The sequence below is a fragment of the Sylvia atricapilla genome, chromosome 1 (assembly GCF_009819655.1).
Source record: "Sylvia atricapilla isolate bSylAtr1 chromosome 1, bSylAtr1.pri, whole genome shotgun sequence".
Lineage (NCBI taxonomy): Eukaryota > Metazoa > Chordata > Aves > Passeriformes > Sylviidae > Sylvia > Sylvia atricapilla.
Window position 1 is genome coordinate 138,608,529 of NC_089140.1, and position 23,377 is coordinate 138,631,905.

At 39.6% G+C, this 23,377-nt stretch overlaps 1 protein-coding gene across 4 annotated transcripts; it reads right to left on the minus strand.

Moving 5' to 3' along the window:
- Positions 1–538: 538 nt before the first annotated feature.
- On the minus strand, positions 539–22,247 carry RAD21 (RAD21 cohesin complex component). 4 transcript variants are annotated; one of them, XM_066335039.1, is made up of 14 exons: positions 21,996–22,247; positions 15,997–16,170; positions 14,503–14,632; positions 12,230–12,329; positions 11,130–11,236; positions 9,997–10,200; positions 9,405–9,530; positions 9,089–9,211; positions 7,244–7,467; positions 6,775–6,934; positions 6,302–6,453; positions 4,671–4,820; positions 4,124–4,207; positions 539–2,323 (listed from the first exon to the last, which is right to left on the minus strand). In XM_066335039.1, the coding sequence occupies exons 2-14, from the start codon at positions 16,138–16,140 to the stop codon at positions 2,132–2,134; spliced, it is 1,896 nt and encodes a 631-aa protein (XP_066191136.1). In that variant the 5' UTR covers positions 16,141–16,170; positions 21,996–22,247; the 3' UTR covers positions 539–2,131. The 4 variants fall into 4 exon arrangements, with proteins under 4 accessions (XP_066191136.1, XP_066191153.1, XP_066191144.1 ...); XM_066335056.1 differs by lacking the exon at positions 21,996–22,247 and adding an exon at positions 18,342–18,537; XM_066335047.1 differs by lacking the exon at positions 21,996–22,247 and adding an exon at positions 16,629–16,652.
- Between the last annotated feature and the right edge of the window lie 1,130 nt (positions 22,248–23,377).

Genomic DNA, 23,377 nt, shown 5'->3' on the forward strand with positions numbered 1-23,377 from the left:
ACTCAAAGGCAGGACAGTTCCTTGTGTGTGGAGCCCAGACTAAGTCAGCTCAGCCTAGGTCAGTCAGAATTCACTGCCCCTATTTATAAACTCTAGAGGTAACCAACTCACTCCATGTGCTGCAACCACAGGCTTGGATTCAAGTGCCTGGATATACCAGGAGCAGCATGCAACTTCAGAGGCACTGACATACATGCAGAGGCAATTCCAGAAGCAAGTGAACAGCAGAGCTAAAAGAATCCAAGCTGGATATGTTCTGGCATTCAGAAGGGACAGGCATGTAGATGAATAACATTTTAAAGAGAGTCCCCCATAATTTTCCACACACACGTTCCTAGCACAGAATCCTTGAACAAAAGCACAGTACAGCCAGTAGAGTTACACTTCCTTCCTAGTGGCAAGAAATCTATTTACATATTCAAATTTAACCTTTTGAAGAATTGTCTTTCCATACTTAATACCAAAATAACCAATCTCTTAGTGCTCACTCTCTCCTACATAAATGGGAGGTGTTCAAACAACATACAGAGCTAATACATAACAGCTTATAACACAACTTTTATTAGAAAAGTTATACATAACAGCATCAACTATTTTCAAGAATATTAACCTTGAAAAGCAACAAAAACAGACTAAAAATGTGTAACAAGAAACTAATGACCTTTTCTATAATTAAACATTCACGTTATCTACAATGTCTCTTTTTACAAAGGGGAAAATTATGGTTTTACAGGCACATCATGTTGAAAATAAAGCTGCAGTAACTTTACACAATTAACTTTTTCAAGGATTATTAAAACATGGTCATTATGTAGTCTCGGAGTTTTTTAAACATTCACATAATTTTACAGTTGAGTATACACTGAAATTTCAGAGTCCCAAAATTATTTCACGAAAGTGCCAACATTAAAACCAGAACCTTCAGTGTGAATAATTTTGCCCTAAAAAAAGTTAAGACAGGTCTCCATAATCAACATATTCACATAATTTCTGGTGCTACCTGGTCAAACAGTAAAGCTTCATTCTTTAGAAATAATATCAAACCGGATTTCTTTCATAAAACTGATAAAATGTTTTGAACATGGGAGTGTACATTATCAGAAAAAATTGACACTAAAACCATAAATATATCCAAAAAGCCATTAACACAATTAAGTGGAACTGTGCCCATCTGTACTCTATATTCAAAATTCGTTGCCCTTCTGGTACAGGTGCTATCTGAATTTAGCAATTTTTCTTATTCTTACTGTCAGATGCCTGCTTAATAAAAAAATCAGATAATTTACAATCTAGAAGTCTGTTTTAAAAAGTTTGGAGTTTATATACAGCTCTAACAAACCTAAAGCATTATGATTTCTTAAATGGTTAAATGAAATTACTAGTTTTCATGTGTCACTTATTAACAGTAATTAGCCATTATCAGTAGTGGACCATAACAAGGTGATAAGTGAAAAGGAATGTTTCATCTAAAATGCTTCACGTCCTGTCCTTTCATCTATCATGTAGAGGAAGTGCTTTCCACAGACACTCATTTCCCCTTAGCATCAAGGGCTACAAAAATCTGACTGCAAAAATGCAGTGACACAGCAAGCTGACATATCAGGCACTACCTTTCATATTGGCAGCTTTAAGAGACCCACGGTATGCACAAAGATCTAGAGAAGGGGAGAAAAAACTACTACTATGAGAAGCAGACCGAACATTTCAGATGGGTTTGGCAATGTTTTTGATCAGACAAAAGGTTGGCCATTCAGATTTACTTGTGTAGGTTCAAAATATCTCTATTGAATCACCTAGTCAAATTATTTTAAGACATTTTCATTGATACTCAACATCACATGCACCAATATTGCACACAACTGCTCTGAGCTGCTAAAACAATCTTTATCTGGGCGCTTGAGATGTCTGGTTTCTGCAGCTGGAACTCAAGTCACCCAACCCAGCCAGCAGTTTCACTAAAATTTTGAGTGGTAAAGTTAAAATACAAACCCCAAAATAACCCCAAGAGAAAACCAAGGACTTTATACAGACAATAAAATCTAAATTTTCTGCAATGGTCTGGTGGGCCCTACGGACGGGGCAATACACGCGCACTGGCGAGACGAGCGCTAGCTCAGCTCTAGGGAACCATTCAGATAATGTGAAACCTGGGACCAGGGGTGGCAATGATGTCACTGTAGGGCTCCTCCTGTGTCAGCTCTATAGCTTGCTGCTTCTTCAGTACCAGGAAACTGTAGAACTTTGCAGCTGCTTGTTTTCTATTCGTATTTCTGCACAGCTCAAGCAAACTGATAGATTCTGCTCCAGTCTTAGCAAGAGCTCTCTGAAAAACACAACATTGATACCACAAGTTAAATAGAGAACAACACAAAAACAACGAGGTCCCTTGGCAAGATTCTGTTTGTTGTCAACCCCAGGACACTGAGGGATTCAGAAGAATGGGAACATTACAACATGTACATAAAAATTTCTTTATGCATCTTAGCTAAATGAAACCTAGTAGGCTTCCCAGAGATGTGTGAAAAATCATTCTTAAATCTGCTGAATGTATTACAGAAACATCATTGTAGAGCACAAGATTTTATTTCTGCAGCAATAGCTACCCAGTCTTTTTTGTCTACAGGACAATTTTTTTCTAAATAGGAATAAAATAAAAAAAAAATCAAGTTTTATTTCTTAAAATAAATGTAATTTCAAGAATAATAAAGTAACATTTCAAGAGCTAACGTTCTTCAGAAGATGCATATGTGAAAGGTGAAAGCCTGTTTATTTCTAAAACTACTCTGTCTTAAACAAAGTAAACAAAGTCACTTAGATTTTCTCAAAGTCTTGGCAAAAATATATATTAAAAAAAAATCATGATAATACATCTTTTTGCTGGCCAGGACAAGAAGTGTTCGATTTAAAGAAGAACTGTCTGCCCTGGAATGAATTTCAACCAGATGAAAAGATATTTGGCTGGCCAAACCAAATCACTTTATATTAATCAGATCTTAACTCCCAATCTCATTGCAGAATTAATGTTTCAGCCATCCAATGTGGTACACTGGGTACACAGAAGAAAGAACTGAAAGAATCTAGTTATGGCCAAAGAGAATTCCAAAGCTCTCTTCAGAAACTGTGATAAAACATTCAGAGAGGAAAACATGACACAACACTACCAACTCAACATCTATATACCTCAGAAGTTATTTTTAAGCTATTTTTTATTTTAATCAGTTGTACTGATCTGGTCTGGGACAGAGTTAATTTTCTTCACAACAGCTTATATGATGCTATGTTTTGCATCAAGTAGGCTGGAGGTGCACGAGAAGTTGGGAGAGGCCACAGCCAGGACAGCAGACCCTAACTGGCCAAAAGGATAATCCATGCCACGTGGCATCGTGCTCTGCATTTAAAGCTGGGTGAGAGAAGAGACAGGTGTGTGACCATTTGGGATGTGGCATTCAGTGACAGCCAGGTCTCACAAGTTGCCGAAATGTTTAAGGGAACAAAGGAGCTACAAAACCAGCCTGAAAGGCAAAGGCAGTCCAAGAATATGTGGAGGACAAACAGAGACCGATAAGCAAAGGAACAGTTTGCACTTCAGTTCAAGGTGAACATTGTGGTGATCAGCCAAGTCACATTTCCAGGTTTTAAGTGATTCAGCTTCTCATGGCATTCAAGTTTTCAAACTAGCCTAGCTAGGAAGTAAATATCCTGTACAATGGTGTTGTTATCCCTAGATCCTCATGGATGTTTGCCTAAAGACACATAGCAAAGTCAGAGGTGCCATGGTTTCATTAAAAATACAGTCAATTATTTTAAAATTTAAATTTCTGGGAATCATAGTTGCACACCAAGTATGAACTTCAAGGTGGAAAAATATTTAAGTAAAAAATTTTACTTCAAATGTTCTCTGAACAGTAAGTGACAATTATAAAAGCACAGAGTCAATTTTAATACAATTATTTGATACAGATGTAATCAACTACATGCATTCTTCCCCCTCTAGGACAACTGGTATTTTATGCTGCAACATTGACTGCAAAGAGAGCTCCTTCTTGACCTTTTAACTCGGCTCAAAAGCATCAGTGGACACACTCAAAAGCTACTTTAAGAGAAAGCAAATGACCATGTGTACCTGAAGGCCATGGAGCATTTGCTGAGTCCTCTTGTTCCATCTCCTTTCTTCTTGATCCTGATCACCCCCAGTGCCGTCTTCTTCCTGGAAGCAGGTGTAAAATGAAAGACATCAATGAAGTTTGTTCTGTTTGTTACCACAGTATATTAAATACTGTAGCTAAGAGACAACTTAAGTTATCCCATTTGAGGACATGGCTGATTTTCTTGCATAAAGCTACTTTCATTAAGTAGCATGAGCTATTTAAAATGAACCACACTATTAAGTTCAAAAGTTCTTATCTAAGGCATTGCAAACATACAGAGTGGTTTAATCAAGCCATGGGTGAGAACAGAAGAACACTAATTCAAAACAGAACATATATGGAATTAACAAAATTAAATAATGTAAATATTATTAAATGGTCATGAAATAATTTAAGAATTACATTTCCAAGGTCTATTAATAAGGACAGACAAGTTATTTCTTATGCCTTTTACTGAATCCACAGTCAAACATTCATCCACTTCTGGGAAACACACAAACTGATTCTACACAGAGTTCTTACTTCTTCTTCTTCCTCCTCCTCTTTCTCCTTTTCCTTCTCCTTCTCTTTTTCTGGCAGAAGTTCTAGCTCTGGTATTAGCTGGCAGATGTTTTGGGGCTCCTCTGGAGGCATTTCTACAGGTGGTATTTCCAGCTGCTGTGATGGTGGATGCTTTAAGAGCACACAGTACAGTTAAACAGTATCATTTTGTCAGTTTTACAACAGAATGATGGTGCTACAGACCAGTTTAATAAAATCCAAGTATTTAATATTAGCCATTTGTCAGAATTTTTCATTTTTGAAAACCAAAAGCAATTTTGTTTTGCTGTCCATATGTGTATTTTCAATCCTTTAGATTCTACTTAAACCAAAAATAATACCACTGTAAAGTAAAAAGTCTTTCCAGTAACTTCACTTATGCCACCATCCAAACTACTGATCTCTTTCCTTGGATCAGCACATGCAAATTTAAAATCCCCCATCACCAGATGCAATGCTACATGAACACACTTTAACTCACTGGAACCAGTCATCTTCAAAATATCAAAATGCTGTTCTCATCAGTACAAACATGAAGGAATTAAAACACTGGGATCTGCAGTTTCTGAAAATGTAAGAATTGCTTTGCTGCTGAAGTATATTCTCAGAAAATATTTAGGCCAAGAGGAAAATACAGAAAAGCAATTTAATGGGATTTAAATTGACAGTTTTAATAAAAAAAACAGTAGACAGTTTTAATAAAATTAATACATGGTATTCTCCCCCCGAATTTATAAACATTAAGTGCTTGCCAGTAAAGTTATCCTGACACCTGAAACTGTTTCTACACATACCCTAAAATGGCTGAGCAACTTCGGATGTAGTCACACAGCAGGTATAACTACACGCTGTAGTTGCTGGAGGCCTGACCTGGCCTCTAAGATGATCACAGAATTCCCAACACACCAACACCCCCAACTACACCGACTTAGCACAGTCGATGCCAATTTCACCCTGTGCCATGGCCAAGAGGAGCAGCAGCTGCCACCCTAACAAGATCATGTAACATCTAGTAGCCCCGTTCTAGTGGACAACATGTTAGCCAAGAAATGTGAATAGTGAGGTTAAAAAATGCACAAATATGAGGCACAGCATAAACCAGGACTGTTCTCACCCTGCAAGCATTCATTTTGCCTATTTCCTTCCTCTCCCCTTCAGAAAAAGTCTCCTTTCACACTGCATCACAGCTAATGTCTATGAGTACTCACAACTAAACCAGGAAATCTCTTTAAAGTTTTTCTTTGAATTCTTAAGCCTGGAACACGAGGACTCCCTCAAAAGACATTTATGCAGCTAGCACAATCCTTGCTTCATGGAAGCTGTTCATATACATTTACCAAGCAGAACCTGGTAAGCAATACACTAGACTCCTTGAAGACTTTTACTGGAGGAAATAGTGTAATTTCTTTATTCTAGCAGCATTTTAAACGTTTCAGTAAGATTTTCACCTAACAAAGGCACCAGAATGACTACCCAGGGACAAATATTCTGATACTACCACAATGAATCTCAAAGGACCATCCAAAGCTAGGGCCTCAAATCTGTGTCCTTTCCTACTCAAAGACACTGCCCGCTTCTCATTCCCCACAAAAGCACAGCAAGAGCTTACTCACAGGTAACACTGGCTCTGGTTCAACTTGCTGCAGTTTGCGTTTCACACCGGTCTGAGCTGGCGGCGGTGGCATAACCGATTCATCCAGGTTGGTTCTGCTGCCTTCCATCATCGACTCCTGCAAACGGCTTGGCTCTTCCAGAATAGGTTCATCTGTATTCCACAACAAATCTTCTTTTAGATACTTAAGAATGTAATTAGAAACTGTACTGAAGTCCAACCTGCTATAAGAATTGAGCACTCTCAAACAGCCTGCACTTTTAATCCACTGGTCCAAACAATTCCTAAGCATCCCCTATTTCTAGGAAAAAAAGTTGTTTTATGTCACAGGTTGTACATCAAGCTAAACAAACTAAACTACCATTACAAAGCTCATTGCTTCATACATAATCTTTGATGACTTAATACAAAGCACAGATAAAGGAGAAAAAAATGCTCCAAGGGAAAGCAAAGCATCTTTGACAAGACACAAACCAATGACATCTCGTTGCTGCTGCTGCTGTTGCTGCTCCTCTCTGGGAACCTCTGGGTTTTCAAAGTCTTTAAGGAACTCATCAAGATTGTCAGCTTCTCCACCTTTCCTCCTCTTTCTCAGGTCTTCTGGTACCAGAGGTGTAAGACAGCGAGTAAAGAGCTACAGAGGAAAGGTTACATTATTCACTATTGCAGTTCTCGGTGTCCTTTTATTTCATTATGGATCAAGTAATCATGGGCCATCTTTCTTAGTTTTTAAGCTCCTCTCCAACTAAATTATCTTCTAAAAAGATAATTTATTTTTGTAATTAATAACAGCAACGTTTAAAATATTTACCTTAGTTATTTTAATGTTTTTTCTTCCAATTATGAATACTGCCACGACTCTATCAATATTTATATGTAATGTTTGCTACACATGAGGCACAATCCTGAATAGTCCATTTAAAAATGAACTTGCACAAATTACCTTTAGTAGCCTGTTATTCCACAAAGGCTGTGCAGGCAGAGAGAAAAGCTTTTCAACTCCACCGGTTTCTTTCCACATCATCAATTTCTTAGTAGGAGGTGCCAAATCCAAAGTAGTAACAATATCAGAGTAGTCACTTAATTGGGCTCGAATAGTCTTGCTGTCCAGTTCTTTCACACTGTCCACAATCAACTTTCTCTTCCTCTTTGCTTTGGTTTCCTTGACTGTTGAGATTTTAACAAGCAATGAAGGTTAGCTCAAATAGGTACCATGCTGTAGAAGAATCCTGCAAGTTCTCTATAGGTCTTACATGCTCATGTATAAAGCTGCCTCAAGAATCTAAGGCAACACTAGCTTTAGGAAGATTAAAACCTACGTGCAATATAAAATGTCAAATACTATGAATGCTGTCCCATAACCTACAAATTCAGTGGATTTCAATATACCTAAGTCTCAATGTCCTCTGTCCCATTACTTGCTTGTTAGGCTGGTGCAAACACTGGCCACTGAGTCAAACAGAGGATGGAGCACCTCTCTTATGAGGACAGGCTAAGAGATCTGGTTTCATTTGGTCTGGAGAAAAGGGAGCTTTGGGATGACCTAATTGTGGCCTTCCAGTAGCCAAAGGGAGTCTACAAGAAGATGGAGGAGACTTTTTACAAAGACATATAGTGACATGGTAAAGGGGGATGGCTGCTAACTGACAGAGAGTAGGTTCAAACTAGGTATTAGTGAGAAATTCTCTACTCTGAGTGTGGTGAGGCACTGGAATAGGCTGCTCAGAGAAGTTGTGGATGTCCCATCCCTGTCAGTGTTCAAGGCCAGGCTGGATGGAGCTCTGAGCAACCTGGTCTAGAGGAAGGTGTCCCTGCCCATGGCAAGAGAGTTGGAACTAGATCTTCATGATCCCTTCCAATCTCAGCCATTCTATGACACTAATGACAGATTTAGAATACCACACCCACTTTTTCTCCTAAGTCCTACCTGAGCTTTGGCAAAGTTAATATGGGTGGCTGTTTTAACTGTAGACTTCTGACCCTGTTCTAGGATAACATTACTGTGCTCACAGCCTGGTACTCTGCAGCAGACCCTGAGGCTCTGGCAAATGCTGTCTCTGCTGGTCCCAGCAGATGAACTGGTCCCCTGCTGCCAGCCTGCCACGAGAGGGCAGTGCCAGGGCTCTCCCACTGGCCAAGCAGGGAATCAGGGCCTGGAGCACAGTCTTTTATAAAAGCATAGGACAAGCTACCTTCTTTACAGATATTAGTTTTTTAATAAAGCAGGGGTCAGTATATAATGAGCCAAATATATTGTCAGTTAAAATAAGCAAGTTTCTTGCACTAAAGAAAAAGACAAGGAAAATCCCTACTTAGCAGAAATGCAAATACAAAGGTGTACCTCCTGAAATCGGCAATTCATTAAAGCTACAAATCACTAGAACAGCACTTGTTCTCAGTGTAAACAGTCACTCCTGCCCTTCAAACATAGCTTATCAAGAACTGTGCTGCACTACAGATACTACATTAGAATTAAAGACATGCTGAGCACCTTCCAATTCAGTGCATTTCAACCAGCATGTTTATCTAAAGCTACAGTATCATGCTGTTACATGCCCTGACTGCAGAAACTACAAACTAGTGTTCTCTGACACCATTCATGTAAGCTACTTCTCTGGAAAGTACTAGAGGGCTACTATTAGAATAAAAGGAATTCAGAACTTGATCCCTGGTTTCTCTTCCAAGTGAGATGCAGAGTCAGCAGCAGTGCTAGACATTCATTCCCACTCCATCAGGCTAAGGTGGTCTCTGACAAACTGTGTAAAATACTCCCCAACAGCTCACTCACCCGTTATGTCAATAGGCTCCAGAGCAAAAGCCTCCTCTTCATTGGGAACGAGCGTTGTCTGGTCAGTCATGGTTGGCAATGGCTCCACCGGATCCACAGAGTCCGGGCTGTCCGGGCCTCCCACTGCCAATTACAACAAGAACCTTGCACTAGGTCAGAACATTAACAGCCTGTGCTGCCCCTCCCATCCACTCCTCCACACCTTCAGGTGGTTCACCACATTTCATACTTTTGAGCTTAGTATGCTTTTAAGGAATTAGAATCCAAACGACATGAGTTGAAAGTAATTCCAGATCTGGTACCAGATCATACTCACTCGATACATTATCATCATCATCCATATCGTCATGGGGAGGCTGCTCTGGCATCATTACTCCACTTTCTGAGAGTGCAGGTGGGTCATCGAAAATACCACCATCATTATTACTGAGAAGTTTGTCATCTGAAGCAACCATATGAAAGAATCAGTTTTGCATCCACAAATTAATGAAATAAGTATAGACAAACTTACAGAGAAGTACAGACAAGTTTATCATAACACAGATGAAGATAGTGCAGAAGTTAAAAACCAGTACTTTCAATGCTGACGTAGAAGAAAGTAGCAGTGCTCTTTGAAGGGGCATTTAAGCTCTAATTCTGAGCTTACAGATAACCTCTATTACAATATACTTGCCACACATTTGCATCTTACATCTAATTTTTTAGAACTTTGTTTTAAATATGCCAGCACTTAATATGCTGTGAGTCATCTATACTGGTGTAGTACTTACAAACTGGAATTCCATGTACAAGGCATAACTTTGACAGGGATCTTGGCAACAAAGGAAACAAATTCCCCTCATCTACCCAAGAAATCATTAATTAAGACAAGAGGTAGGATAGAGGAAAAACAAATTTCTCAAACTTACCCAATATTCCACCATCATTTCCTTCTCCAAAATTATCATCTTTGTACTGGTCTTCATATTCCAGGTGATTAGATTTCTCATTGAGGTGACTGGTGCTCTGTTCAGGTTCCAGTAGGAGATTGGAAGCACTAGTGCTCACCAGCATGTCATCCTCAAATGCACTACCTTCTCTCATCATCTCACGATCATCCATCCCAAAGTCACCTGCAAGAATACAATTGCACTGAGTTAAGTGCTAAAAAACCAAGATGCAAGAGACCTTCCTAACTGATCAACAAAGGCCCATATGTAGGACCAAACTTTAATTTAATTTATCCTATCTGAGGAGTTAATGGCAAGATGTAAGGAATTGTGCCCTGCAATACCATCAAAATGCAGTGTGCCCTGCAATACCGTCAATATGCAAAAAATACTGTTCAAAAATTATAAAAATAACTATCTCCTTTTCAAAGCATCTTCTTGTACTTATTTGAATTGATATTAGCCAGATCCTACTAAACTTTATCTACACAGAAACCCACTGAATTCAAAGACATTTTGCCTTATGTATCGAGGCTGGGCTTCAAGTACTCATTGGGAACAAACCAATTCCCAGTCAAATCAATTTCTAGATTATTCCTTCCAAACAATTATTGATTTATGGATTACAATACTGTACGCTGGGAACCAGATATTCAAATAAAACTGTCTTTAGGCTTTGATTCAGATGTTAGAACATTCTCCTTGAAAAGATACCTAAAGTAGCAAACTTTTCACCAGTGACTGATTCAGCTTAGGAATCTCCCAACGGTTTCTGACTGAAAGCGTGCTTATGATTAAAGCAACAGCTCACTTCATATTCACACCGCATTTTTAAAATTATAATTGTCACAGTACTTCAATGATTAACTTGACTAAATATTCTTCAGCTTTTCTTTCTGTCTATTCTAGGCAGCTAGAAGTTTGCTGAATATTAGAGGACACACTTTCTGGAAAAATTGACATGAACAAACAAAAAATTAAACATAAAAATCCTGCAGCATGTTTGATCTAATTTGTTTAGTGCTTATTGGGCATTCCATAGTAATTGCAAAACTGTATCTTGCAATAACTGAAATTAGCTAGTAACACATAATAACACATGAGATCTTTACCAAAGTCATTATCCTGGAGGATACTGATGTTGCCTACTTCTTCTCTCATTGTAATTTCTTCCACTCTACTCTGGTTCAAACTGAACTGCTGAGCCACATCAATATCACTTAAACAAACAGAAGGCAATTATTAAAAATCTCATTAAAAAACGAACAACAAATAAAGCCTGCTAAAAGAAACATGACATTATTCAGTAAAAAGCAATTTTACATTCCAGCCAATTATTGAAAAAAGTAACAGTGAACACTGAATAGAAACTACTACCTAAAACAGTGAGACCATTAATGGTTCAAACCTATCGTCTAAATTGCATTAGCTTCTGGGAAATGTATCAGCAACCTCTCTTACTCCTTGCTGTATTGGGATTACTAATTTCAAAATCCAAATTATCAATTAAGAAAAACCTTCCACCTCTTCAACCTCAAAAGCTATTAATATAGTTTATCAAACACTGTATTTTGCACCACTGCCAAGTTAACACCCTTTGTGGTATATTAAGGTACATTTCTTATAAATATAGAAATTGTATGCAGTTTCAAATTAGCATGTACTCTACTTTGAATTTAAACTAAATTGAACACTGAATAAGTTCTATTCTAAAAACTCCCTTATGAATAACTCAAATTAAAAGAAAGGAAAAAAAAAAAAAAACTACACAACAGATTTTTAAAGATTAGGAGCTATTCCGGTTTATACTTGTTATACGTACAAAGTAACCCATGAGTATTAAGAACTTTGAAGAATTAAAAATGCCACTTCAAAAGGTCAACAACATTTCCATAAAAGTAATCTTGCCTAACCCAAGGATGTATGTGATGTAGGGTGACTTGCATAGAAGAAAAATAAAGTTAGTACAGGTATCTGAGTTTTTAAAAGCTCCTGTAAGGACACCTTTAACTTCACTTAAAGTCAATGCTACTATGAACTTAAAATCAACACAAAGAGGACTGTACACTTCCTTATCAAAAGACCTAATAATAAAAGTTACCTACAGACTTTTTTTATTTTTACATTCAGCAATGACTTAGCTGTTTAAAACTAAATTCTCCTCAACTAAAACCAATTATTTTCATAGAAATGAAAAAAACCCCAAGCTTACTCCAGATCAGGAAGCGGTTGGTCAAAATCGTGAAACTCCTCAGGTAAGGTAATAGCATTGTAAGCAGCCTCTCTGTTTTCCTCAGGCAAATCAACAACTCCTGCAAAGAAGAACACCCAGACATGAGTTCCCATTCCTTACAAGGACAGCATTTTTCACCATGCCATTAGCATTTCCTCTCTGCATAAGCCTACTGTCTTTAAATCTGTTGAACTGAACTGATGCTGAGACACCTACAAAGAAACCTTAGTTTGAATTTCACTTACTAACGTTGTCTAAATTCAAAACATATATCCTCAAGCCCTTGCAGTGTCTGTATAATCCCAGAAGCCTGAAATCAATCAGTAATGTTGGTGTGGCCCTCCGCAGAGCTGTGCAGCCAACACAGGCATCATGTGTTTCACAACACTACAGGCACCTGCTCCAAAATAATTTTATCATGATACACGGTATGAGCTGCAGGGTTCTACATTATAGCAGCAGCACAGTGTGACTACTTTGCTACTGGTCCTTTATTCAATTCCATCAGCTCCAGAAGCCCTAGAACAGTACTGATTGCACTTGGGGCTCACTAACTCCTAGGCATCTGCACATAAAAGGGCTGTATTACCAAAACCACACACATACCTTTTCTTACCCTTCAGAGATGCTTACTCTTATTCAGCAGGCATCCTCAGAGCATGACTATTAGACTGGGCATCACAAAACCAGTGCCAGTAGTTGGTCCCTCTCTTTTGTTCAAAGTCTTGAAAGGTCAGGGCACTTGAAAGTGCATGGGAAATGCAGGTTCAATTCCTTCTGTAACTTGCAGAAGATTTGAGCTCTACGCTCTGCCTTCTGACCCACACATACAACACAAGCAATTCTGAGTTACAGATACTTCAAAAACACTCTGCTCATTGTGCTCCCCTCTGCAATGAATAATCAAAGAACCACTGTCCACAGATACCAAGAACAAGCATGAGTATGTAGCTTACTCATCACAGCAGTTGACTAGGAATGAAGAAATCTAGTCCATCCTTACAGGGCTGTTCAACATTTTTACTTGTCTGCTGCTTAAAGTGAAACATGTAAATGATTCTCAGAACAGAAAGACTCAATGCCTAAGGCACGAAGCTGATAAACTGAAAATAAAGACCAGGGCCTCAACTTCTGTCAGGCCAGCATGCCACTTGTTGTAAATCTTGATTTTAAGGTGCTTCACCTTTGACATGCACTCTGTTAGGAGAGGGGAAATTGGGAAAACAGATTGCCTTTTGATAATAAAATAAATTGATGTTCTTATCACTCAGGGAAGTTAAACACAGTAGTAAACAAAAATTAGCAACAGTCAACAAATTGCCACTGAAAGCTATATAGCTATATAAAATTTAGTACTTGAATTCAATGCCTGAATCACAACCTAGATCAATAAATGAAGATAAAGGCATGACATACCTTAACTTTTCTCAAGTTACTGCTGCACTGGCTCTCAAGAGTTGCCTTTTTAAAAAACAAAAAGTCTCCTTCAAGTTCAGCTTTTAAATCTATTGCAATCACTAAATTAAAAAGGCAGAATATGATTTAGCAGCTGTGAGCATCCAGCACCATCACTGCACTTCAGCTGAGAAAATGTTCCCCAGGCCAAAAGTAAAGAGAACTATCTTTAAAGCCATGAAAGAATGAAAGCTGAACAATTAATTGACTACTGGATGGAAAAGTAATTTCAGATATTAATATGTCCCCCCATCTTCATGGAAGATATTTAAGTAAATGACTGTAGAGGGAGAAATTAAGTCACAAAATACAAGAGGACAACTATCTTTGATGCCCACATTACAGTTTACATTATTTTCAGAAACTAAAACGTGAAAGTGGTAAAAAAATCAGCTTAATTTCACAGTTTCTTTTGTAACTCACAGCAAAAGAATCCTCATCGTTGATGGAATCCAGTCCCTTCTGTGCTTCTATCCAGTAGGGCACTGGCCTTTTTCAGGCAGAAGGCAAAACTCATGTAGTGTATATTTCCATTTAACATCATACACCAGCAACAGTCAAAATCTTATGCGGGATTTTGCTGAATCAGCATCAATAGGAGAAGTTTTTGTTCAGAATTCAGTTAAAATGAGTTTTTCAGCAGACAACTCAGTCAGCCAGGCAACTGCAATAATTACTTCTCCTATAAGGTGTACCTTTCTAATTATACAGACACAAGAAGGCAGAATTGTATGCCTTCTTACTAAATACATTTATCAATGTAACTTTTCACAGAGCACTTAGATAAAGACAGATACCTGGACGAAAAGCCATCTTAATCTTAATGAAAGCCTCATTACAGTCTGCAAGAAGGTATTTTGCTTTCCTGTGGTAGATTCTAACAACGCCTAGTAAAAGATGTCCTGAGGTTCGAAGTGCCATCTTCACCTGAAAACACATTGCACAATCAGTAAATTAGACGTATCCTCACTTCTCCCTTAAATGACACCTCAGTCAGTTTCACATGAATTTTCACAATAAAATCAAGTATCCAAAACAAGTATAAAAATCAGCAGAAATCTGAAGAAACAAAGAATGCAATGTCTACAGTTCAAGATGATATGCTATTACATTATTTATGGATGACCTGGCAAATATCACTAAATTAATAACAGCTCACTCCAGGAATTTCCAAACACTGCTCTGTCTAGTTAAAAAATAAGTGACAAAGCCTATTTTTACCTCATTTCCTTTTCTACCACCTCTGCTACTTCAATTGGGGAAAAAGTGAAAAATACAAAAAGTTGGACAGCCAGAAGTGATTTGGTTAAGTAAAATCTGATTAAAAACTGTTAGCAACCTGTCAATCTTCTGTCCTGCAGTTAAAAAGAAAATCTGAGAGAAATAGTGGAAGATGTGGAGTGCCCATAAACAAGCACTGCCACACTAAAACAACTTTAAGTTCCTCTCCTCTTTAATCTCACTGCTTCACTATGTACTGAAGTATCTACTGTGGGAACATAAAACTGAAAAAAAAATAATTCACAGAAGGACTGTTCTTTAAGTATTTTAAGCTGAAAGAGCATGAAATTTGTGTTCAATGGTACATGGTATAATTGTTTCACAGAAAGAGTAAGTCATACAGGATCTAACATCAATCTGTAAGAATTCAAAATTTTTATTTCCTCCACTGTCTTTTTAATATTTCAGCTAACGAATTGTCACACAATGTTAAATACATGAAGAAATGCATATTAATTTCTCCTTTCTCTAAAAGAATGCTCTAGCTCACTTGTGAGTCTGTGAACATTATCTTCTTCCTAAATCAGTCCAAAAGTGATAATGAAGTAAATCAGCATTCTAGAAGAGTAAGCATCTCTGTGATTATACAATACACTTTTTGCTTACACTTAGCAGTTCTAAAATCTAGAGTAGCATTATAAAACCTTGTAACATTTATATTAACCAAAATAAAAGATAAATAAGTTCTTTTGTTTTCAAGTAGTTGTTTTTTAATAAGACATTGACATCTGTTAAGTGACAGAAGACACAACTGTACCATCTATTCTAAGATGAAAAATCTCATTGTCATCAGTAGTAGAGGAAAAAAAAGAAACATGTGAAAACATCAAGCTACTTAAAATTTCCTCCCGTTTCACAATAGAGCATTCCACATCTAAACAGACCTTTCCACCCGTTAAAACAGCAACATTTAGAACTTATTTGCCTCAGTGACCCAAACAGTAATTACCAGCTGCACACTCAAGTTCTTTTCACTACAAGGTAACATGACATTAGTGTAAAATAGGTACCTTTGGGGAAATGATGCTCTCCACACTGCTCTCCAGATTACATTCAAACACATGGGCCTTGGTCAGCTTCTTATCCCAGTGGGCCGCCAGCCAGATTTTGGCCAGCGGTCCACGTTTACTCAGGACAAAGTGGGCATAGAACATGGTCCCAGATGTTTAAAACAAAGTGCAAACCTGTAAAGAGAAAGGCAAATACTTCTTTCCACATCTTTTATTTTATGAGGAACATCCTTGTAAGCACGCCCCTTATCCTCAGAAAAAGTGCACATTTGAATTTCAACCACTGAGCTCAGACTATTTGTTTAATATGTTTATGAAGCCAACACTTACAAATGGTGTCCACGTAATAGCATATATATATATTTATTACAGAAGAATTATAAAACAGAAGTAACACGCACCAACAGCCACATACACAACTTAGAAATGTTTACCATCCCTCAAGAAAAAATTATCTGGTATCTTTTCACCTTCAGGGTAATGATACCAAACTCTCCTAATGCAAAGAAGCACATCTCAGTTTTCACTGCACAGTAGTTTTCACCGACTTCCATTTCTTTCTACTTTTAATTCAGTAGCTACTACTCTACTATACCAGTATATATTGTAGATTGTTCCAGCAAAAGATTCACCTTTATAAAATATATAGCCTTCAATCTTTTTTGACTTCACTATAATTTCCTAAGCAGAAAGCACCATCATGTCTTCATTTCTGAACAGACCGTTCTCCATTTCATTTTTTTAATCAAGTGTTGATAAAAGTAATGAGAAAACTGCATTATTCCAAACTTCCTTAAGATTCCACTTTCTCTCTCCTTCACTAGAGGGAAAAAAAAAAAAAAAGACATTCTTATCTATTTATCTAGTAACTACTTGTTGGAGATAATAAGATGCCAACACATCAAACCATGGGGAATCAGAACAGCATGATGTCTTATGATCTAAACATGCCAGTTCCATGCATGAGGTAAGCATATGATTCAGTTAACTGCAAGTAGAGAATAAAAAAAAGTTTGTTTTTAAAAAGTAGAAGACTCTCCACAGTTTTTCCAGTAGTTCCTATAACCCAAGAAAATGGATCAAAAGATAAGAACAGGAAAGGGAGAACGAGTGCATTTCAGTTTTTACCTCCTCTACGCCTACAGAAAAACTGCCAGAGGAAGCACAGCAAGTCCACAATTGTTACTGGTAGGAATTTAAGTACAGGGGCGAGAGAAGCTCTGACATTACTGATTCAGTGGAAATAAAGCCAACCTCTAGACATCTGGATAACAAATGAAAAAATGTACATCTCAAAGTTAAGTCCAAGAATTTTTTTTTCCATTTTGAGAGTTGCATAACAGAACTGATTATCAAGCCACTCTCTTAATGACAGACCAATTCCATCCATAACCAAAACAGCGGAGAGGATTTAAAGGAAATAAAGGCCACGTTCAGCTTGAACTCAAATTAATTCAGTATACAGAATTAAAATTACTCTTAGGAGTGAAGTTAATAGCTTTTAGTCATAACGAAAGTGCAAACTGACAAAAAGTTAAAATGCCATTTTTATTTGTTGAGATTGTGTGAGGGCTAAGGACAGTACTGCACAAAGATGGACATAAGTAAGTTTTTCCAGGAAGCATTAACTAAATAAATTTTGGATGAACATTATCTAAAGAAAGGTATTCTACTTTTTTCTCCCCCAGGATTTTTTGAAAGACATCACACTGTCTTAAGGCCAGCACACAATTCAATCCTTGCATATTTTTGAAGGCCTCAGTATATTTGTATATGCAGAGACATAACTTTGCAGCACAGCATTTTGATATATTGAGCTGCTACCAGTACTATGCAATGGTAAGCCTGCAATGACCCTGAACACGAGGAATAGGGAAAAACATAGAGTAAACAAAATCACTTGTATTAGTCCATTAAAAGCATCCAACAACTGTTGCAAAAGAATGTACTTTGATTAGTGGAGGATTTTAGTGGAGTTTAGTGGAGTTTGGCACAATTGTTAAAACAGATAACATGGGTTTCAAAAAACTTCATACATACATAAAGTTTCTTGTTAAATGTGAAACTCACTATTTGGACAAGTTGGACAAAAACAATTCATCTATCACTTTGAATCTGTTTCTCATCATCCATCACTGAACCTTGCCATACTGAAACACATGAAGGGAAACAGTGACAATCAGACTACAGATAGTTTTAGTGGGCTTCAATCTGAACTGTTCTTAACAAATAATGATTCCATCACCTAAAGCAATCACTTCTTGTCATGAGTCCCTGTCACTTCCAAATTCCAGCAGACGCTCTGCCTGGCAATAACTGGGTTACAGAAACTGTACAAAGCCCACCTTTGCAGATCAGCTGTTTAGCACCTCAGCTCTTCAAAGCGGGGCCCCAAAGGCTGCTCCTGCTTTCTCCAGGTTTTTTTCTTTCTTTTCAGATACTTCCTTTCCTGCATTTCAGACTTTTTGTCTGATCTTTAATTCATAGCACAGTATGTTGATGCAATGGCATAAAAGAAGAAATAGATTTTCTGGCATAATTTGACACTGAGATGAATGTTAAAGGAACCAAAAATTTCTGGAAGTGGCAGAGTGCTCAGGCAGACACACAGAATATGTCATTGGCTGAAAAAGCTACTCCTAAGAAAAGAAAAAGGGTAGCTGATGTCTCTTTAAAAGCTTGTAAAGTACAATATAACTGTCAGGTTTTGAAATTGACTGGATATGAAACAGGACCATAAAACTTGCTAAGAACTTAGGCATTTTTCTGTTTGCTTGCATTCCTCTAAGGCAAAAAAGAGTAAGTACTCACACAAGGCCAGGTAGGACCAAATCCTGATCTTGGCAAATCAGCCTATTAAAATACCTGAAACTTTATTGTCATTAACTTTGAATTTACTTCAATGTGCCACAATTTTTCTCAGGTTTTCTCTGCCTAACTTGGTCAACAACTGCACAATTGTAAGAAGTATTCTTCTTCCTATAGAAGTGTAAAAAATGCTCCACTTCTATACAGAAAGTAAGTGAAATGTAAAGCAGAACTAATATAATACTGGTCATACACAGAGTCTGATCCAGAACCTGACTGTTTCATTCTCTTATCTGAAACTCTGGTAATTGCCCCTTCCAAAGTAGCACTAAAAATTTTCATAAATGGTAACTATGAGCTTCATCCTCACCCTCAACTTGCATATATTTAATCTTAAAATCCTTCCTCAGATTAAAATGGCTAACTAGCTAACCTCTGAAGAGCACACTGGCATAGCTAGTCCCATCCTTCAAGGCATGCAGAAAGGTGGTCAATGAACTAAGAGCTGACAACAGACAGAACATTCAGCACATTTTGATTTGACTGTGGTTCACTCTAGCTCACTTGTCAGCTGCTCTTCCTAGGTTAGGTTATGTACACACACACCCACCACCAGTCCACAACTTAACTTCAGTCTTCTATTTTATTTACTGTCACCTACTTTTGTTCCTTGTAAAGCTAATCCAAAACCACAGTCATACACAGCTGAGTAGACAAACTCCACACTATAGTTTAAGAAATCCGCCAGGCATTTTAATGTATTTGGCATTTTAATTCATTATGCTATCCTTTAATTTCTCTTCTCTGCTGGTTTCCCCCACCTGCACAATTTCCTCCTATGCTGTTTCTGCTTTGCTATGCCCAGGCAGCCCTAGGTGATCTGGAGAAGTGTGAGATCACCCTGTGCACCTGCATCAGTCTGAGCTGGCCCTACCAGACTTCAGAAGTTCAGAAGAACTACTGTGACCCTGCAACTGTACTTTGAATTCTTCAATTTTATCTCCTCTTCCTTCACTCTCCAGTCCTTCTTACATGACTACACTTCCCACATGTGGGCATTCACTAACACTGCCTCTCTGGCAGATTTTGGTACTACTCTGAACACCTGGTGCCACTGAAAAAAAACCTCATCACAAACTCCACTACCATCATCTTACAGCTCCATGCCTCTTTTCACCACTACCTTATCTGATCTCCTTCCTTCAACACTTTTATAATTGTGTGGTTAATCTACATTTATCTGAATTTTAATATATTTCTTGGTGGCACCTGCAGCTTTACTAAAGCTCAGTGTCAAGTCACCTTAATTTCTTATGTCCACAAAAAATCAATTATTGAAAAAGATGAAATTGAACTAGTTCAACTTGACATACCCTTGATATATAGATACAGCATCTTCCATTTGTCTCCAGGTCTTGTTTTTTGCACTAACAATTCTTCAGAAACTCTATGGCTGAGGTTCCACTACCAGGTCTATTAATTACTCAAACCACACCACTCCGTTACAGGAACTGCATTCACTCTTCTCCAATTACAATATACTACACACCTACACAATCAGATAGAACCAGCGCCCCACTAAGGTTACTAATTCAAAAGGCAGATCACTCACAAGTACCATAGGGAGCTGGAGATGACTAAACCCTACGAACACTGCTGTCCTCCTCCCTCAATTCCACACTCATACCTAACCCTCAGCAGGTAACCTGCCCTTGCCCCTACATTCGGAATGCTCAACCAGTAGGGAAGAAATCTTTTTAATTTAAGGCGCTGTGTCCATTATCCCAACCTATTTTACACAATTCCAGATCCAAGTCAAACTAATAAACTTGCAGAAACTATGTACTAGCACTCTTTAAAGGCATGCAAGTTGAACAGAATTCCTTATGTGACTTCATCTTTTGCAGTTCTTATTTCTCTGCACTGTTCGTCCAAAGAGCCCATATGTAAAATACTTTTTAACATTCTGCCTTTAGAAAGTTAAACTGATGTGGTAACTAAAGAAAATACTCACATTTCTGGGGGAAACCCCATGGTATAAGTGAGACATGATTAATTTGTGTGGTAATTTAAGTTTATTGTAGGTCTCACTAACTTTTTGCTCCTCCTTTTATTACCCCCATCACACCTACTTCCTCTCAAGTTAAAACTTTAAATGAGTGGGCTTGGCTGTACCAAATTTTGTAATATGGCAAATATTTACAAAGGAACCTTCATAAAATAAAACAGAAGCCAGGCCCTAATAACACTTTGGTGACCCCCGGTCTTGATAATACGAGTTTTACTGAGTAAGAGATTATGGAAAGTGTGTTTATGGCCCACATTCACACAATGTGGGCCTAAATGGTAACTTCTCCAAAGTTATGTGTAGTAGTTTATGTGTCTGAATTTAAAGAAAAACCATTTTCAGTGAAAGATGCCAGTAAATCACAATGACCACAAGCTTCCTTTGTTATTACTTAAACCACAACGCCCTGCTATACTAAGAGAAGCGTTTCTAATCAGGATCAATGAAATCTTTAAAATTATAGCGAGATTTCTAACAGCGTCCGTAAGAGCAGGATGTTGCTCATTCAAAAGGCTGGCATTTTTAAAGGGCCCTTTTATTTGCAACTGAACAGCCAGTGTCCAGAATGCAGTTCACTGCCAACATTCAGTATCCTGCCCCATCCATGGCAGAAGGAAAACGGCACTTAAACCCAGAAGACTGGCAAATGAAACTTCTCCGCAGAGCGCAGCAGCCCCGCTGTCCGTTCAGCGAGCCCACCGCCAGGATCAGTGACACCGCGGCGGCCCCGGGGCCTGCCCACGGCTGCCGTGACCCGGCTCCCCCGGGGAGGGTCTCTGGAGCCGCGCCTGTGGCCGCTCCAGGTGCACGGACCGCGCCCCCCCATTCCAGCTCCCCCTCGGGCCTCGCCGTGCCGCCGCCAGGCCGCGCTCAGGGCCCCGCTGCGCCCGGCCTCGCCTCAGACCGCCCCGGACACCCGGCCCCGCGCAGGATCCCGGGGCAGCCCTGCCCTCCCGGGGAGCGCCAGGTGTCGCGGCGCACCAGGCGGGCCCGTCCCGCCGGGAGGGCTCGGCCGAAGAGCCGGCTCCGAGCCCGAGCACGACGGCAGCACCCCAAGAGCCGGGCTGCGGCCGGGCCCCTTCGGGCGGCGGCAGCGACCGCGGCGGCCGGAGCCACTCCTTACCCTGCTCCGGGCCCGCGGACCGCTCGCTGCTCCTGCCGAGCCGAGCCGAGCCGAGCCGGGCCGAGCCCGACCCGAGCCGAGCGGCGCCGAACCGAACCGAAGCTGAGCCGAAGCTGAGCCGGGCCGAGCCGAGCGAAGCCGAAGTGGAGACGAGCGGAGCCGAGCCGCTCTCTCAAGCAAACAAGATGGCGGCCGCGGTCCTTCCTGCGCGCGAACGCACCGTTCAAACCGCAGGATGTTTACGGTCAAATTCCCCCCCGGTCCCGGCCCCACCAATGCGCATGCGCGCGGCCCCGGGAGGCGGGGCAGAGCCGCGGAGGTGACGAACGGCCGCTGAGTGACAGCGGCGCGCGGGTCCCGCGGGTCCCGCGGGGGGCGGGGCCTCGGCGGAGAGGTGCGCGTGCGCGGTAGCCATGGCGAGTGTCCGGGCTGTGCGGGCCGCTGGCTTAGGTTCCGCCTGACTGCGCTCTGCGTTCTTCGCTCTTCGTTAGCTCGGGTTAAAACGTGCGAAACAATCGTTCTCTTCTTTCACAGCCTGCTCCCCGTGAGGTCTTTCTGATATCTGCAGCTCCCTCCTGCTGCCGCGGTGCTGCAGGTGTTTTGTGCTGTGGGGTAGTTTGTTGGCATGGGGAACAACTCTGTTTGGACCACTTTGATTTCGACTGTATATAGAAAGGTTTTCTTGGTCCTAATTTACCAATTTATGATGGCCACATATGGTAAAATGGAGAGGGAAGTATGGCTACAATAGGACTAAACAGAAGGAGTTAATCAGTAGGTAAAAGCATTGGAAAGGGAAAACAAGAACTGCTTTGGGGAACAGGGATTTTTCTGGTCTCTGTCAGGCACTAGGAAGTCTGATGCTGAGTACATACAATTCTGGATGAAAACCAAACAGCCTTTGGCCCAAAGAGACAAAAAATTCAAAAGCCTCGTTAAAATACCCTCTGAAACAATACTTCTAGTGCAATGGATCATCAGTTTACACAGATAATGTCAGAATACCCAGAAAATCTGCCGACTGAGGGTTTAAGGAGCATTACTGCTGTTTGTGACACTCAGATAATACATCTTAGGGGATGATAACGTCAGCAAATAATATGTAAAATCATGCATGTTCAGTCTCCTGATTGTCTTCCCTTCAATTCAGTTTTGAAGATTTCTGCACTCATTTTCATTCCTAATGTCTATCTAGAAGCTTTATTGAGAATAAACATTGATTCTCTGTGTGTCCTACATGGATTCCTGCCAGGTGTAGTGATATTTCAAGGGTTTTCATCTGCAAGAAAACATTTGCTGTATCACTCCTCTCCTGTATCTCCATATGGAGTTAGAGGTCTGGGCTTTGAACCGGGGAGTGCCCAGGCCATCGACCATTGGCT

What these genes read in the sequence shown, in the direction of transcription:
- RAD21 (XM_066335039.1), bottom strand. Translation starts at nt 16,140, where the DNA reads ATGTTCTATGCCCACTTTGTCCTGAGTAAACGTGGACCGCTGGCCAAA. An exon ending in GGAATAACAGGCTACTAAAG is followed by an intron (nt 6,935 to 7,243) that starts GTAATTTGTGCA and finishes TTTCCTCTGTAG; the next exon opens with CTCTTTACTCGCTGTCTTAC. An exon ending in GCAGCAACGAGATGTCATTG is followed by an intron (nt 6,454 to 6,774) that starts GTTTGTGTCTTG and finishes TGTGGAATACAG; the next exon opens with ATGAACCTATTCTGGAAGAG.